Source organism: Lotus japonicus, chromosome 3, assembly GCF_012489685.1.
Source record: "Lotus japonicus ecotype B-129 chromosome 3, LjGifu_v1.2".
NCBI classification, from domain to species: Eukaryota; Viridiplantae; Streptophyta; class Magnoliopsida; order Fabales; family Fabaceae; genus Lotus; species Lotus japonicus.
This window is the reverse complement of record NC_080043.1, coordinates 84,921,975-84,940,867: the sequence shown is the minus strand read 5'-3', so window position 1 is coordinate 84,940,867 and position 18,893 is coordinate 84,921,975. Positions and strand designations below refer to the sequence as shown.

The window sequence follows — 18,893 nt, the reverse complement described above, 5'->3', positions numbered from 1 at the left end:
CAATAAACTTCGGAGTAAGCTTCTTGGACTTGATTGTCCTTCCGACACCTGTCATCGGGGTAACCCGCACGAAGACATGGTCTCCGGCTTGAAACTCTAGCTCCTTCCGCCGGTTGTCGGCGTAACTCTTTTGGCGACTCTGCGCGGTCCTCATCTTCTCTTGAATTCGTCTGACCTCCTCGGTGGTCTGTTGTACCAATTCCGGGCCAATCACCAAGTTTTCTCCATCTTGATGCCAGCACAAAGGCGTACGACACCTCTGACCGTACAAAGCTTCGTAAGGTGCCATACCTATGCTCGCATGGAAGCTATTGTTGTAGGTGAATTCGATCAATGGCAACATCTCATCCCAACTGCCTTTGTGGTCCAACACGCAAGCCCTTAGCAAATCTTCCAGCGACTGGATTGTCCTCTCTGTCTGTCCATCGGTTTGCGGATGGTAGGCAGAGCTCAATCTCAATTTAGTTCCAAGGGCCTACTGCAAAGCTCCCCAAAAGTGAGAGGTAAACCTCAGATCTCTGTCTGACATGATGCTGGTCGGCACACTATGCAAACGCACAACCTCGGCCACATAAATCTCCGCCAATTTCTCCACCTTGTACTTCAGGTTGATCGGGATAAAATGAGCGGTCTTTGTCAAACGATCAACAACAACCCAAATTGCATCGAATCTCCGTCGAGTTAAAGGTAGAGCTGTCACAAAATCCATGGAAATACTGTCCCATTTCCACTCTGAAACATCTAACGGTTGCAGCTTCCCTGCAGGTTTCTGATGCTCTACTTTCGCCTTTTGACAAGTCAAGCATGTAGAAACATACTCAGCGACTTGTTTCTTCATCCTAGGCCACCAGAAGTGAAGTTTCAAATCCTGATACATCTTGTTCATTCCGGGATGGATACTCAATCTACTCTTGTGCCCTTCATCCAAGATCAGTTTCCTCATTTCTGCATCGTTAGGCACACAAATTCGTCCCTTGCAACGTAAAATGTTGTCGTTTCCAATAAAGAATTCTGGTGCTTTTCCTTGAGTCACAAGGTTTCGCCACTCAGCTATCCCTTCATCAGTCTCTTGTCTAAACTTTATCTCTTCCAAAATTACTTTCCTATAATAATATATTTGGATTTTTTTTTAACTATTTGGATCCTTTTTTACTTTTAGAAATTATGGGTTTAAATAAATTTAGGATTTTTTTTAATTAATAAATTTCATCAATCTTTCCAAATATCATACACTTAATACTTTTTAAAATTTAGTTAATGAATTTTAGAGAAAAAAAAAATAAATTAAAAATTAAAAAAATCAAATAAAAAAGAAGTGATTTACTCCTTCTTTCCTATCCTTTCTGTATTCTTTATTTTTTGATTTTTTTCACGTGATCAATTGTTGGAGAACTCCCTCATTCTGCACTCTCTCCCTCTCCAACGCTAAAACTCCCTTCAGGCATTAAACACAGCTCTATTTCCATCATCTCTTTCCCCAATTCGATTTTTTCCTAACCTAATCAAGCACGCGTGATGCTTCTCCCCACTTATGTCGATCCCACTCCCCTTCTCGAGATGTTCTCTCACCGCCGCTACCTCTATCCAATCTCTTTCCCCAACTTCTCTACCACACGTTTTTTATCTCCAGTTACTAGTGTGCATTCACACTACCCTCCCTATTTATTGTTTTCGTTTTCCAGGTTTGTGTCTAAACCCTAACTCGAATTTTGCACATACAGCCCCATTTTCTCTCAATATAAGGATCTTCTTGGTTATTCAAGACTCAATCAGCCCTTGGTTTGTTTCTCTTTTTCCTCTTTTGCCTTCCCGTCGTTTTCCATGGCTGTGAATGTTGATGGCGTCTCAAACATTGATTCTTTCAAGAGACTTTGAATGTCCTTCACCCTCCAAGGGGTTGATCTATCAGGTATCTTCTTCATTGCTGATTCTGATTATGTTAATGTTGAGTTTTTCTTTTGCCTAGAACTGAATCTGGTCCCTTTTCCTTTTCCACAGGACCTTTATAATGGAGAGCCTCTCCAGGGTCTATCCTAGAGGGTAGAGAAGGAATGTCTTGTCCAAGGTTAATTGTATTGCAGATGCTTTATATATGATTTTATTCTATGTTTTTGTTAGTTTGTATTTTCAATCTGTGTTGAATTTGTTGTTTAGATTTCATTTTCTTTATTCATTATACTCTGAGATTGTGAAGACTATTTGTTACTTTCCAGCTGATTAGTTTTTGGAGCTTCTATTCTGTTTCTAAGAGTGCAGAAGCTTTAAATTTCATGTATTTGCATAAATCTTTTGCTACCAAGCTATACTGACTGTATGCTACGGCTATTTAAATTTCATATCGGACATTTGGGTCTTTCTTGGAATAATCGTTCTTTCTTAGTGTTTTTATGGCTGGAGAAAGTAAAGGTCATTTCCCTATTTCATTCTTATTCATTTGAGTAATTTCTTTATCATTTCTAGGAAGCAGGACTCAAGGAAGTTGGAAATACATCAGTAATAAGTTAACATAAGGAAGTTGGAAATACATCAGCAACAAGTCAACAATTTTTATAGGCAATAATAATTGAAAATTTCCTCAATCCATACTCTTCGACAGATTCATAACTGGTGGATGTACTTGGTTTTGACTGTTATGTGTCTTCTTTAAATTGTGCAACTTTTAGAATGGGTTGTTTTTTGCTACTTTCATATTAGTAAAACAGGAGATGTATAATCTGATTTGAAAAGGTATATGATAGGTGCTGACCAAGATAACCATTAATATTTCCTCCAAATTGAAGAGTTTATAAGAAATTTTGCATTTGTAGGCCATTTAGTGGAAGTCTAGAAAAATAATACCTCTGATTTTGAATGTCGCAGGTATGTGATTGCACTAAGCTTGGATTGGAATCTTGGATCTATAGTTATTTTAGATCTGAATATCTTAAACATTTCATATTTTCGGTTGCTTCTATAAAGCTTTTAGCACATTTCGTATATCAAATATCAAACATGTTTATTTGATATACTTGCTGGAATGGTTTCTTTTTATTATCAATGGTTATGTTCATTTTATTATTTTTAGTTTTATGCTTTTCTTTGTCTCAACTCTCAACTCAACTTGAATGGTTCAATTAATTTGTTCACCTGCAATGCCATTACTTGATAGTTTTTGTTTCGGGCATGACCCATTGATATAGATGTAGATATCTCTGTACAGTTTTTATTGATCTTAATTTAACCCTTTCTTTGTACTTTTCCATAACTCTGCTTACACTTTTGATTTTATTTTAAATAATATATGAGTGCTTCTTCAATAGTTTTTTTTTAATTTCAATTATTTATATTTTAGGCTATAATCTCAAGAACTTTGTTGTGAGCTAGAACTTTGTTGTGAGCCTCTGAAGTGCTGCATAAGTTTGAAGGTGAGGTCCCTGCAGGGTTTGGTAACCTGACAAATTTTCAATCTCTACATACTCTTATTGATGGAGTAGTTGGCTATAAATTTTTAATATAGTCTATGAAGGATTTCATCTTAGATGAAGAGACTTTAATCAAGTTCTATCATTGGAATCTTAGTCAATATTTTTTTTGTACAGGTACAATTTAGAACTAGACCATTGAAGGATCCCAGTTTATGGGAGTCAGTCCAGCTGAAATGCTTTTGCTGAGTGACACTGGAGCTTTGTAGTGTGTTTGGATCTGGTGTTGAAAATATGAAATTTAAATTGTTCTGTATAGGAGCTTGAATTATGGGTTTAGGACATTTTTCTACTTTGTTATCAGTTAAATGTTTAGAAAATAAAAAATTGACTTTTAATTCCTTGAGGCAATTAACTGTCCTTTCTCCTTCACTTGGATTCTTTTTGTCTCTTTTCTTAACTTTTTTAGAATTTGTTGATCGGTTAGAGACCATACCAATGTTGGGCTGCTATCCATTAAATTAAATTATGATTAACTTTTGGTTAAATGAAATATAAATTCATAAATGAAGGTAAAAGCTATTATCTATTTTCATTTTTTTCTAAAACCATCTGTTTTTTTTTTCATTTCTATTCAAGTTACAAGGTAAAAGAAATGCCCACGAGGAGTTATAGTTTACATGTTAATAATTTTATGTAAAAACTAATATAAAAATTAATTTATTAATTACTTATTTTATTCCAAAATGGTTATTGTTTGAGAAAATACACGTAGGTTAAGAGCTCAGTAACTGATAAAAAATTTGACTAAAAATCTCTATTTAAAGTTGAGTTTGGTCAAAGGAATAGAATGTTGATTATTGGTTATGTGATTTGTGAGAATTGTGATTGGTGTGGATAGGAGGTGGTAGGTTGGAGATACCATAATAAATGAGGCTATATAGATGTGATGAATAGTCTTGAAATAAATAACAATCATTTTGGCAAATATGTAAAAAGTTAAAAGTTAAAACAACAACCATTTTGGAACAGAGAGTATGCATTACTAATTTTTCTTAATTGTTAAAATAATTGTAGAATTAAATATGTACAAATATTTATAATGTACGATAGTTTGACGATGAAATTAGGAATCATTAATATTCAAAATATTTGTTCATGTATAAATTACAAGGTTTAAAGCCCCACGAGGCGGAATGAGCATGAAAAACTACATAAAATAAAATTCTACTTACCCTTTTTTTCTTTGTAAACTACTGAGACTAACATTTTTACATGTAAATAATTTCATTTTATATCTAATTCAAAGATTTGATTTAATATAATTCAGTTTCCTTCACTTTTCAAGCTAATTTTAGAAATTAATATATATAAAAATATGATAATTTGATAATGAAAAAATATAGTCCATTGATTAAAAAATGTTAATTTGATGATATTTATTTATGTATAAATTATAGGGTTACAAGCTGCACGGGAAGAAATGAACATGAAAATAATATTATGTGCAAATATGAAGATTTTGGCCAGTTAAATCCTTTATTTTGGAACCTTTATATTTTTTAAATGGTTGTATGAGTTTAAATTACTATAGTTGAGTGACTCAATTTATGTTTTTGAATTATCTATACTCTTATGATGATTGTACTTTTATTCTTAGCATCTCAAATTTTTTATTCTCATGTTCAAATATAATAGTAAAATTTGCCGTGCAACGCACAGGTAGGAAATTCTAGTATGTATTAGAATTTGTCGTGTTGATGTGAAACAACATTACAATCCATTTTAAGAGAAAAATACATTCTTATCTTATTTATTGGATAAATGTGCGTGTGTATTTAGATTTCTATTGAACTTAACTATAATTTACACTTAAAAAAACAAAATTTGATTTCTCTAATGATGTGTTAGGATGTGTGTTTTTCTATGTTTATTTGGGTTGAATCAACTCGTGTTAGCACTCACTTGCTACTTTTATGAAATATCAAGGAAGTATGATGAGTTTCACTAAAGATATTTGAACACCTATTATAAATTTTGTTAAATGGATTTAGTAATGGGTGAAGGCTATGATGGCATTGGTGCCATTACCAAATTTACAAATGAAATTATACATTTTTTCTTATATTAACTAAAACATTATATAAATGCCTCTTTAGAACCTGCCTTGAATTTACTGCTGTAACAGTAGAAAAGACAAAGGGAGGGAGTTATTGCGGCTCGGGTTTTATGAGTGGCTAGAGATTGATCGCGGGGGCTAGGTTCCGGCGAGAGCGCGAATTTGGTGAGAGGGCTAGTCTGGATGAAGTAGTGTTTGATTTAAATTGCGTATTTGTTGCGAAGCTTGGAACATATGTGCGAGATGTGTTGGTGGATAATCTATTTTTCCAACAAGGTTGAAGGTGGGTGGTTAGGTAGTCATCACAAGATTATTTCATTTTTTCCTTAAATGTACTTAACGAAAATTGAAAAAAGAAACCAAAAGATCAAACATTCAATTTTCCATACCAAATATATTTGTATTTCTTTAAGAAACCAGAGTAAGAGCGGTCAATTGAACTTTTAAATCATTTAATTTTGCCACACTTCAATTCCTATTAATCTGAGCCCAAAAAAAAGTATATGCCAATCACTTTTTTTTCTCAATCATAACACTTGAACTCTATATTGTATATAGAAAGAAGACTAAATTTATAAGAGAAAACAATATAACAAGTTCATGTTGATTGTCAAACAAAAAGTTGACAGTAATTGGCTCATGCAAAGTTCTTCAATTTCTCATAGATTGTTAGTCTCAGCCTTCATTTTGGTTTGAGGCTTCCAATTCGCGATTTGATGGTATCTGAAAGCAACAATATAAACATTTAAGAGGCATTATCAGATAACCCAGAAGACTACACGTAGTATTTTTCCATTCGTTTTTAAAATATATGAAAATTATAACATATCATACTTAACAAATAATTTCCTATGGGAAGTAGCTAGTATGACCATTACATAAGACAATGCACAAGCACAATAATTTAAAAAGTCAAATCAAATTTTTGTCAGAAAAATATTGTACCCGAAATTGAAGACTTATTATTGTAGCTCTTAATACGGTATCTCCTATTATTAATCTCAACTCCTTCACAAAATCATCACGGGAAATTTGTTTGGCCTGAAAAAAATGACATGATATATTAGAGACATTTCACCAATGAAGACAGACTTGAAAGAATAAGATCTATTGAAAATACCTTGTATAATTCATGATACGCTCTAATAAGACTCATATCACTAGAAGAAACTTTGTCACTTAAAGCACCAATAAGCATAGGAAAAGGCAGCCAAGGAGATTTTGGAATTTTTAGGCTGCTAGCAATCCTAATGGCAGTTATTCCCTGATGTATCGCACAATAGAAAAGAGTTCATAATGTATACATTAAATCTAAACATTATAGGATTTAAAACCAGTAGAAAAATCTAAATAGCACAAAGTCACTGCAAGAATTGTGCACCAACATTTGAATATGTTAATCACGCAACCAACCTCACACATAAATAGATACATTCCTTAGGGTGTGTTTGGTTAGAGAAGAAAGGGAGTGGAAAGAAAAGTGGAAGGAAAGAAAGAGAAATGAAAGAAGGGGAAAGGAAAGTGAGAGGATTATTTAAGTTGTTTGATTTGAGAGAAACGAAAGGAAAGAAAGTGAAATTTTTTCTTTTCTCATGATTGATTTGGTTGATAGGGAGAGGAAAGAAAGAAGATATAATTGTGAAATGACTTAAATACCCTTAATAAAATAAAATAAATATATTTTAAAGAAATTTTATTAAATAAATGATATTCTTTCATATTTTTATCTTCCAATAGAAGGCAAAAATAACAAAATATTAAATAAGAAAAATATTACTGACCATTGTAATCCGTATTATTTTATGAAAATTCAAACTATGCACATAATTTGAGAGCTGTAAGAAAAAAAAAACTATCGTAAATGCTTCTAGCATTTATATACGATATATAAATACATTGAAGAAAAAATATAGATCAACACTATACATTATATGCGATATATTATTAATATCATACATTAATATGTAAAAGATAGTAGATTGGATAGCCAATATCAAATCAAATCTCAGACATAATTAAGAAGAAAATAATCTCATCGTACCAAAAAGAAACAATAGCATCTAAGTTGATATTAATATTAGTAGTTTTTACACGTTAACAAGTCACTTTAATATGATATATGCAACCTTGACAAATGTTTCAAAAAAAAAACCTTGACAAAAAAAATTGGTACATAGAACTTGTTTAATTTTGAAACAGGGGCAAATTGATCTTTCCAATTAAATTCACAAAAAGTGTTCTTTCCCTCACCTTTAAAAGTGCAACCAATCAATGGAATTATGGAAAGAAAAGTTTTAGGGTAGTTTTCTTTCCATCAACAATCTTTCCATTTCCTTTCCACTAAACCAAACACACTGTTAAGGTTGAGAAGCAAAGAAAAGTTTTAGGGTAGTTTTCTTTCCATCAACAATCTTTCCATTTCCTTTCCACTAAACCAAACACACTATTAAGGTTGAGAAGCATTAGGTGTGTCCAGTAACATAAAAAAATGTTTATATAATCATATCCTTAAAAACTGGCGACATATTTTCCGGTTCCGCCCATAACTTCTTGCACAAAGTAAAAGTATATCGAGCTAGGAACTTTTGAATTTTTTGTGAAAAACAACCACATCATCTTTATCATAAAGAGAAATTAAAATTTGAAGAAAAAATATTTAAATACTAGGTAAAAATGTGAAAGCATTCTTAGATGAGAGAAGTAGCCTAAAATTTCGTATTAACATTGCATTTGAAATCATGAAAAAATATAAAATGAAAATTTCATCAAGTAACTTACACTTTCCACTGAAGAGGATGATTGTAACTTGTCACCGAAACTATGACTAGTTGAATTGGCCCCATAAGAATTGGCACCGTAAACATCATTCTTTCCCACAATTCCACAAAAATGGCCTGTAAATTAAACAAAACATCATGTATTACCATACATATTAGCAGCATGAATGACTGGTTGTTTCATTGAACCATAGTGAAATTACCCATCTGTTCAATGTATGAGAGCTCAATCACGAGGAGATAAAATTTTATGGACGAAATTCTTATTCCTTATACCAAAATCTTTTAGATTTTTTTTTTATCCAAATAGAGGCAATAAAAAACTAGTTTTCAATTGATAAACTCATTCAATACTAATTACATCATACCAAAGGAAAAATTATGTCAATAACAAATATACAAAAATAAAATATAAAAATAAACTAAAGGAACAATGTATATTACCTTCAAAATCTCTAGAGACCTTGAAACTGACAATAAATTCTGGATAGATGTGAGTGTTTATGTTCATACTCCACACTATATAGTATCTTGGGCATTGGATACTATCCACCCCATTATCATATTCAGGGCTACTGGGTTGAAACTGGGTAGTGTCAGGGGCAATGTCAGGACGAATAGGCTCCATGTTCCCCATTATGACACGATAAAGGACTAAGTGTCGAACACCATTTTTGTCAATGTCACAATAACGTGCACTGTAAATATGAAATTTTTTAATTCTTTTATTAGTATGTAAAAGATGTTATTTTTCAAAGATCATATAAAAACTAACCTGGCATATGGGCAAGTAACATCTGCAAGAAGAACACCGGCGCCATATGTGCATTTGGTTGTAGATAGCGCACAATGTCCAAGTCCAAGCTTCACCATTTTAGATAACTCTCCTTCAGAAAAAGGAAGCCAAGCATATCGAACATTAGCATCTTCATGGAATTCTTTTGTAATTTTAGCTTGAGTCCGAAATAGCTCAAATCGGGCTTGCAATGATGCACCCGAGTAGCGATATGTGTCAATTATCTCAAAATTAGTACTACCAAAACTAATCATTCCATTAAGGAACAACTCTTGTACAAAATCCAAATCCAATTTCCCGTGTACAGATTCACTGTGAGCATCTAAACCTAACTCACCAACATATGCGTAATTCATTTTATCCTTCCTATTTACAACTTTTACTTGAGCTTCCTCAACTAAAGCACGAGACTCTCCCCTGCACTCTCTCAACTTGGATTCATCGATCACATTCACTTTGATATCAATATGTAATTTCATACCCTCATGTTTGAATATATAAGATTCTTCATCCTGAGTAGAAAGTACTTCAGGGAAAAAGCAACCATGTGCCTCATCAATGAAAGCAATGGGTTGTTGAAAACCATTTTTCAAGTTCATCTCAAACATGTGTAAAAAATCTAACATTAGATCACGACCATTTAACTGTATTTCCACTATTGTCTTATTTATTTCCAAATTATTCGTAACCAATTCAACAACGTCTTTAGGATAGTCCATCCATTCACCCTTATTCACTACTAAAAAAAAGCTATTTAGCGACGGGCAAAATCCGTCGCTAAATAAGCAAAAATCCGTCGCTAATCATTTAGCGACGGATCTGCATCCGCCGTGCAAAAGGGCGTAGCTAAACAATTAACGACGGAATATGATATCCGTCGCTAATAGCGACGGCAATATATCGTCGCAAACGTATTACTTTTCCGTCGCTAATGCGTTTACATGATTAACGCATATTTCCGTCGCTATTAGCGACGGATTGTTCCGTCGCTATTTACGACGGAATACATATGACGTTGCTATTTGCGACGGATTGTTCCGTCGCTATTTAAGACGGAACATAGCTTTCTGTCGCTGTTTGCGACGGAATTGGCCGTCGCTAACTTCCTGTAAAGTTCCCTCTCTAATTTATAAATGTTAGAGAGGGACAAAATCCGTCGCTAATTTCCCACTGTGTACATGACAATTTTTTTTTTTAGCAGTTTTTTTTTCCCTGTGCAATAACAATTCAATTTGAATATTTTCCCCAAATAGAAGTAATTCAAAATATACTTTTGATTTGAAGTTTCATATTTAAGATCATGTTCATCAACCTACATAACCATAGTAGTGAATCCATACATAGTCATGGTAAAATGTCAAGTATAATTAAAAACATAGTATCAAATACATATATTCATCTAAATCAAATGCCATCCAAATCATCCTCTAATTCTTCATCATCTATGTTATGCTGATTTGTAGGTGATTGTTCAACAGAGCGTGAAGCCATGCTTTGAGGAAAGCTCTCCAAGAATCTGTCCAAGTTTGCAAATTTTTCATCATATGTCTCCATTTTTCCCTTTAGCTTCTTGTTCTCCTCTGTTAAAGTAGAAACAAGATTTCTCATTGTCTCATACTCTGAGGGTGAGAGCCAAGAGATGACGTGGCCTTAGAACCTTTGAACTTTACAGCCTCTGCACCTAATCCATAAATCCGCCCCTTCTTGTTCGCACCCCCAACAACCTCCAAGTAGATTTCATCATTTGATTTTTTGTGGGCACCATCTTCATTCTCCTGTGAGTCTCTTGCAGCAATTTGTGTTTCAAAATCAATCTTCACATAAGATTTAGATATTAGACATCATGAAAACTGAAAACTACAGCAGTAGGACAATTAGAAAAATCAGTAGAAAAATCAGTAGGGACAATTAGAAAAATCAGTAGGGAAAAATCAATGGTAAGTTTGTACTCAACAAATTATTGACATAAGGAAAAATCAGTAGGGAAAAATCTATTTAGAGTTAAGTTTGTACTCAACAAATTATTGAATAATCAATCAACATATTTCAAGTAAATTGCATCAGTCTCAAATTTACTTCTATGTTCATTATTTCTGTATAATAAGAAGATTTACAAAGGAACATACGACAGATATAATACTAGTAAATTATACCTAAAACAACATTTAACTATACACTAACAAAAATTGAAAAATCCTTGTCATCAGTCTAAACCAAATATCTTGGCAAACTTCATTACTACTTGGGAACATAGGTGACATAATCCAAGGATAGTACTGTGATTTCATGGAAGAAGTATGTCATGGACATTCTTGAAAAAACCAGTCTATTGAGAAGCTTATAGAAATAAGCTCAAACTAAGTTATACGTAGGTCAAAACAACTTATAAGCGCTTATTCATAAGCTAATGTAAGCAACATATTAAAGTAAGGTCAAAACAACTTATAAGTACGTCATAAGCTACTTACATAAGCTCTCTCAAACACTTAAGTAAGCATTTAAACTCTTTAAACTGTATTAAAAGAATGCTACAGTGTAAATGTATTCATCAAAGATCAATTAACTAGGGATCTAAGATATAATCAATTAAGTAGGGATTTAATATCTACTCATTAGTCATGCATATGATTGTTAGAGAGAATCATGTCAAGTAATCCCATCCTTTTATTTCAAGTATATAGTTGCACTTATACTGCTCCTACTTATACACAGCAAAGTCAATCAAAAGTTCAATGGGGAACAGATGAAACTAACAAAAAAATTGGGATGAAATATGACAGAGTTTGTTCTTACCCTTATTTGGCTGCCTCTTGTTGACTGTATAACTTCCAACATAACCTGGAGAACATTTGGCAGAAACATCTGAAGCTACGACGCCAAGTCCATAACCAAAGGGATCAAATCCATCTGGCTCAAAATTCGAAGACCGATAAATGGGGTCATCATTAACTGAACTGCTACTGTAAAATTCAGAAAAAGGTCCATCAAAACCACCATTTGGCGCAGAGTAAGATGATGTTAGGGGTATATCAACATCACTGCTTCTTCGATACCCTCCAATCCCCAAACCACTATTGTTGTTTTCACCTCTAAAGCCGAGGTTGCCATTACTGAGTGATACACCAACTCCAGTGTTGCTAATTGTGTTTCCTCTAACTGTCCCATCCCCTAATCCAATGTATGCAGTGGAATTGGCAGAACTTGTTCCATAACTTAGGCCACCACTCCCATACAAATTTTGAGTCCCAGAGCTGAATGTGAAAGCATATTTCTGGAAGAAGGTATCAGGTGTTTTCCATTATAAAATCTACTAGTTAAGAAAAAATAAAACAGAAAAAAGGGCAGTGTAATGATTATTTAACTGCAAGAACACTAATAACCATGTTAAGTAAAAATATGAGTAGAACATAAAAGCTAAAAGTATGTAGTTCTTTGCTACCTGTACAGTAAGAGATGACCAATTTCTAGGGAGATTAAGGGTCACAATGTCTTTGGTTTCTTCACCAAAAGCCATGTAACCACATAACCCAAAAAGAATGTACACAAGTGTTATCCCACTAAAAGTTTGAGCCAGCAATTTTGGAAATTTAGATCTATCCTGCATAGAATTCATCAACCCAATTCAATTGCTCCACTTGTAATAGGCTAAAACAGAACGAGCATAATAAAACATCAAGCAAACAAAGCAAAGCACACTCTCAGAAACCAAATGTAAAGCATTTTCCAATGCAAGATTCAAGTATACGAGAGTGGCAAAAACCTGGTTCACCCAAATAAAAACCCTTAGAAACCCTATCACTGTAATAGTATAGCACTCCTAACTAATAACTTGTGAATGCTGAATAGTTAAGAATCATATGCATTGCTAATACTGAATACTTGTCTGTTGTTTTATATAGAAACATTTTATCAAATATATACCCCTAACATATGTATTCTTAGAGACAGACATCAAGTGCATCTAGAGAGTATACTTAAAATAAACAAATCTTTAGAATAAGTTTAATGGCCTCATCACTTGTACTTATCTAGGCATCAAAAATCAACATTCGGTTGGTTTGGCAGATTCCAGATTAAGAAATTATCAAATAAGAAAGCAATTTAAATTCATTCCAGTGAAACATTCAACAAGAAAACATAATGCACACAACCAAAATTGTTCAAATTGTAGAAGGATTGAACAACCTAAACACAAGTATCCCTTGCGTGAGCTGCTTAATAAGCTGGAAGCTGGTATGGATGAGCTTGAACTGATAATACAGGATAGAAATCGAGATGCTGTTGGACCAAAACAAAAAGAGCTTCTTCAATATGCATAACCCTAAAAAATCGATCATACCTTTTGTTGCTCCTTAAGCTCTGGCGATGGAGGATGACGGTTCAGACTTTTCCCTTAAGCTTGTTAACTGGCGATGGAGGATGACGGTTTGCGAGCGACGAGCGGCGGACACGCGAAGGGAAACCCATTCACCACCGCATACTGTGGATTCGACCACTGACTCCGGCGGAGGATCTAGCGAGCGTGAGGAACGGTGGTTATGGTGAAAGGGAACGACAACGGTGGAGCTAGCGAGCATGAGGAACGGTGGTTTCAGTCGAGAGGTTCCATCGATTGCTTCAGTTGTCTGTGCTAGGGAGAATGAGATTGGTAAAGTGTCTTTTAACCTATTAGTCTTTATTAAGTCAAATATATTTATTTCAAAGCATAACAAACAAAATATCAAGTAGTTCAAATGGCTAAGTAATTCCCTTTGACAAGCAAGACCCAGGTTCGAATCCTGGAGAAAACAATTTAATTTTAAAAACAATATATTTAGCGACGGAAATTATGTTATTATTCCGTCGCTAAATTCTTACAAACTTTACCGAGGGAAATAGCGACGGGAGGTAAACAGCGACGTCGCTAATTTACAATATAAAATAATAAAATGAAATTAGCGAGGGAATTTGCGACGGAAAACCAGCGAGGGAAACAATCCGTCGCTAAAACCGTCGCTAAATTTTAAAATTGAATATTTATTTTCAAAACGTCTATCCATCGCTATCCGTCGCTAATGGCGACGGATTTTTTTCCGTCGCTAAAATCCGTCGGTAATTCACGTTTTTTTAGTAGTGATTATAGAACATCACACGTTCAGGTCTTCCTCTCTTCTTATAACACAAATAATACCTAAGAAATGATTGCCCACTGTAAGACCGAATAATTGTCATTTTGCTTTCATCATCATTCAATCTCATTTTGTTGACAATGTTGCTAATAGGTGATGCAAATAATGGATCTTGACACATCATTAGTTGCGAAGCTCCATTTAAACGTGAAACACAATGAGTAGCTTGTTTTTGCTTCAACGTAATTCTAGCTTCCATTTCTGCATAATAGATGAGTATTTATGAATGCAATCAAATACAAAATCTTAGATGCAATAGTCAAATAGAACACAAGATCATGAGCATGCTTAAGGACATTATGGCAGTGATAGGGAAGATAATGAGATCAAGAATATTTGGTAGTCCTTAGATGTTTCAAACTTTTGAGAACACTAGACTAATATCTAGGATCATGTACAAAATTGACATAATAGATAGTGAGAAGTTAATTAATAAGAGAAATTTCTGTAAAATTTTAGCCTTCCTTTTCAAAGATTCAAAGTAAAACTAATTTAATTACGTAATTTATAACCTTCCTTTTTAAAGTTTTTATATTGATTTTAAAATATTTCATGATTTTAGAATTATTGGAGGAAATCCCAGTATTAAATTTGAATTTAAATTTTAAATGTTTCAATTCTCTAATATTTGTATCATTTCTTCACATAACATTTTATTACTAAATTTAATTTAGAAATGGATTTGGTTATAACTTAAATATTTGATATGTTTATAAAAGTATCCCAAGAAAAATTAATTTTTCGTTTCCAAAAATATATTTAAAATACATAATTTATTTCTGCTTTTCAAAAAAACTTAATTTATTTCTAAAATTTTGAATTAATTAAAAATATTAATAGTGCAAAAAAGTGGAACAACACGTCATATTGAATAAAATAATAATCATATTAGTACCAACCTGTCCCCGAATAATAGCTCAAGTGGTAAGAGCTTGAAACATAAAAGTTGAGTGGGGGGTGAAGAGTCCAAGGTTCGAACCCTAAACATTTTTTTTTTGAAAGTGAACCCTGAAGATTACTAGCAACTAAAAATTATCTATAAAAAAAATATTAGTACCAACCTCTGAATAAGCGGTAGTGGTAGGATTCTATGGATTTATTTTGACTGTGGCTTTCATTTAGCATCTGAACAAAACAAAAAAAACAATAGAAAAATAAGAAATGTCAATTTAAGAACGCTTAGTTAGTGAAACATGAATAAAAAAGTGAACCAAAGGTAAAGTGTTAAAAGCATAGCAATTATAAAAGATTTGTAAATTGGTCTGCAAAATTATTTTAGTTTGGGGTTCTGTTACCATAAGTTTTTGAGCCATCCCAAACTGTAAAAATAGGCACAAAACTTTGTAAGTTTAGTTGCTCATATTAGACCTCCATGGATCTAATTATCTAAACATATCTTGTACTAAATAGCAACAAGTTTCATAATGAAATAAAAATGTAGGAACACGTTAAAACAACTCACATTGAATAAAAGGATACTCATAACAATACCAACCTCTAAATGAGAAGCAGCGGTAAAACTATATGGATTTATGTTGACTGGGTCCCTCATTTGTCATTTGAAAAAAATCACTAGAAAAATAAGAAATATCAATTTAAAAATGCCGAAAAACAGTGACGATCTCACGTGCACATTATGGAGGAAATGAATCCACCATGCTTCACATGCAATGATTTTGTTGATTCTAACAGCTGGAAAAATATGCAACCTTTCAATCACCCAAAAATAAGCAAAATAGCATAAAATGTAGTTTTTGTTTTCATTCACCAAAAAAATAAGCAAGCTTCAATGAAAATGAATAAATGAAAAAAATGGACACAAATCACCATAGGAGAAGAACTCAAAGATTCAATTGAAAACATGAAAAAATTTAAATCACCCATATATCAAGGTAAAAGATAAAGGAGAAGAAAGTAAACACCATAATAAAATAAAAAACATGACAGAGATGAGAGACCAACAATTGTGAGAGAGAAGCTGGTTGGGGAAGACTAAGCGGCATGGCAGAGTGAAAAAGGATACACGAAAAAAGGATGATTGAAAAATGCAATTTAAATTGTCACCCATAAAGCTTTGTGTGGCAGCTTTGACTATTAGAAGGATTGAAATTTGGAAAGATTATGAATAGTTATGAATTCTTTTTATGATAGGGGAAAGAGAAAAGAAATTAATTATGTCTAAAAAATTTTTACCATGAAATAGATGTAAAAATAGAACATTTTTATATTTACACCAAATCAGTCAGCAATCATTTTTTTGATTAATTGCAGGGGAGGAAAGAAAAAGAAAATAAGTCTACGGCAGGCAATTGATATACTTGAAAGAAATTTATTATTTTAAGTAAGAATCAAACCATTCTTTAAAAAAAAAAAACACAATCCTATGTTGGAAAGAAAGACAAACGCGTCCTGTACCAAAGCAAGGAGTCCACGGCAACATGGTGAAAATCTTTTTAATCATGCCCAAGTTCTTTTTACACTCACACTCTTGTGTTTTAGAGTTGCAGTTCAAAGATGAAACTACAACCCGAAAAGTAATCACTCTGTTTTTGCCTCTCTCTGAACCTAGTCAGCAATCATTTAAATTAGCGTCATTATTTAAAATTCAGATAATTGCAATTCCATTGTCCTGATTAATTTTATTTTATATAATAATATGAAATTTTTCAAAAAAAAATATTGGTGAAATTCACATTTAAGAATTCGTAAATATTTTTATCCAATAAATCAACTAATAGATTCAAAGAATTGGATAAGTTTGATCATTATAATTACTAATTAAAATTTGAATTTTTTGATTTGAAAAAAAATAATGTGAATAAATTTTCACATAATTATAACATATTTAAACATTTCTATTTTTAACCTATAACTAAAAAAAATCTATTTATAACTTATGAATTATTCAAATTATAAAATAAATAAATAAAATTAATTTAAAAATTATAGATTCTAAAAATTAAATAAAATAAATATTTATTGGATTTGAAAATGTTCATTTTCTCATCATAATCATTTAAAAAAAAATACTAATTATATTTTAAATAATTACTTTAATGAACAAAAATTTAAAATTTAAATGTAAAATTAAGAAGAGCTTTCCCTCCAATATATTTTGAATTTTATATTTTAAGTTTGAATTTGAAAAATGTTTTATTATATTCATTGAATTTACGTATTAATTTATTTTTAGGCATTAATTTATTGGGGTCATTAATTTATTTTAAGGCATTACTTTAGGATGAATGTAGGCATTAAATTATTTTTAAATACATTGACTTTAGGTATTTATTGGGGTCATTAAGTTCAATTCAAAATGGTAAAATGTTTTGTAACGGTTTAGGTCTAAAATAAGAATTATTGTTTCGAAAGTCTGGAAATTATTTTTTAATTCAATTTATATTTAAAAATATTTGATTTCACAATAGATTTCCAATTTTATAATTCAAATTTTTTTATTGAAAGTTTTAATTAAGGTTATTCATAAATTTTAGGAATTAATTATAGTCATTAATTTAAATTATAGGAAATAATTTCTTTAAAAAATAATTGTTTAAAGGATTTTTTATTTTTAACCTCCAAAATGTTATCAAAATAATTAATCTTATTTAATTTTAGAAAAATACACGACATTATTTTATTCGAAAAGCAACATTTGTGATTTTTTATGTTATTTTATTCGGAAAACAATATTATTTATGTTATTTTATTGAAATTTTACTTTCTTTTTATAATATTTGTTACATTTTCAAATTCCACGTAAGATTTACATAAAATATTAAAAATTGAAATTGAAATTAAATATTTTTAATATGTATTGGGGAAGGGGCGTCTTCTCCTTCGATGTCTCTATCATTGTAATATATAATTACTTCATATCATTGTAATACATAATTTACACTATTAAGTCTCTATTCACAAAAAAATAGGATAAATAATCTGAGCCAAAATAAAGTATCTACCTATCACTTTTTTTTTTCTTAATCATAAATACTTGAACTCTATACTGTATGCAAAGAAGACTATATTTTGTTCAGCTATTCCAACAAACATCGTGCAAGTTCTGTACGAAGTGCACCCATTTGGACTAGGGAAAAAAAAGCTGTAAGACCCAAGTTTTTAAGCTTAGAATAAGTGGAAGAGATTTCCATTCACGATTAGGTTTGACGTATTGAGAAGGGAAACCTGAACAAAAGTTTATTAAAGGAAATATATTTATGAAGGAGAAAGTTCAGGAAAAGTCAAAGGATTTTATCGAAGTCGATTTAAGTTATAGCACGATCGTTATACGCTTAACCTAGGTCAGAAACCCTAGTATATAGCTAATTTTCACTTTTAGGCACGACGGAAGTTAATTCCAAAAATCTTCATAGAAATGTTAGAACTCCTCTTTTTCCATATATCACAACCGTTTCGAGGCGAAACTCTAGGATCTACGCACGTCCGATTCCAATCATCGGAAGTTTGCCGAAACCGAAACCCTGGTATTTCAAAACCCTATAATTTCTCGACAATGAAGACTTTATCTATTCAGAGCTTCAAATGGATATTCTACACGCGTACACCCATTTCTCTTGATGATTTCAATCTTTCTTCAGAAGGAAGTTTTCCATTCCGACATTCGATGCAAAA

At 32.0% G+C, this 18,893-nt stretch overlaps 2 protein-coding genes across 7 annotated transcripts; both read right to left on the bottom strand.

Moving 5' to 3' along the window:
- Positions 1–6,195: 6,195 nt before the first annotated feature.
- Positions 6,196–9,812, bottom strand: LOC130744896 (inactive poly [ADP-ribose] polymerase RCD1-like). The gene is made up of 6 exons (XM_057597056.1): positions 9,073–9,812; positions 8,742–8,995; positions 8,299–8,414; positions 6,641–6,784; positions 6,502–6,561; positions 6,196–6,243 (listed from the first exon to the last, which is right to left on the bottom strand). The coding sequence occupies exons 1-6, from the start codon at positions 9,810–9,812 to the stop codon at positions 6,196–6,198; spliced, it is 1,362 nt and encodes a 453-aa protein (XP_057453039.1).
- A 537-nt stretch (positions 9,813–10,349) lies between these two features.
- On the bottom strand, positions 10,350–13,738 carry LOC130746713 (uncharacterized). 6 transcript variants are annotated; one of them, XM_057599424.1, is made up of 5 exons: positions 13,433–13,738; positions 13,279–13,371; positions 12,533–12,691; positions 11,887–12,364; positions 10,350–10,907 (listed from the first exon to the last, which is right to left on the bottom strand). In XM_057599424.1, exons 3-5 carry the CDS (start codon positions 12,605–12,607, stop codon positions 10,903–10,905), a joined length of 558 nt encoding a protein of 185 aa, XP_057455407.1. In that variant the 5' UTR covers positions 12,608–12,691; positions 13,279–13,371; positions 13,433–13,738; the 3' UTR covers positions 10,350–10,902. The 6 variants fall into 6 exon arrangements, with proteins under 6 accessions (XP_057455407.1, XP_057455405.1, XP_057455408.1 ...); XM_057599422.1 differs by having other exon boundaries at positions 13,279–13,343; XM_057599425.1 differs by having other exon boundaries at positions 12,533–12,686; positions 13,279–13,343.
- Positions 13,739–18,893: the final 5,155 nt, after the last annotated feature.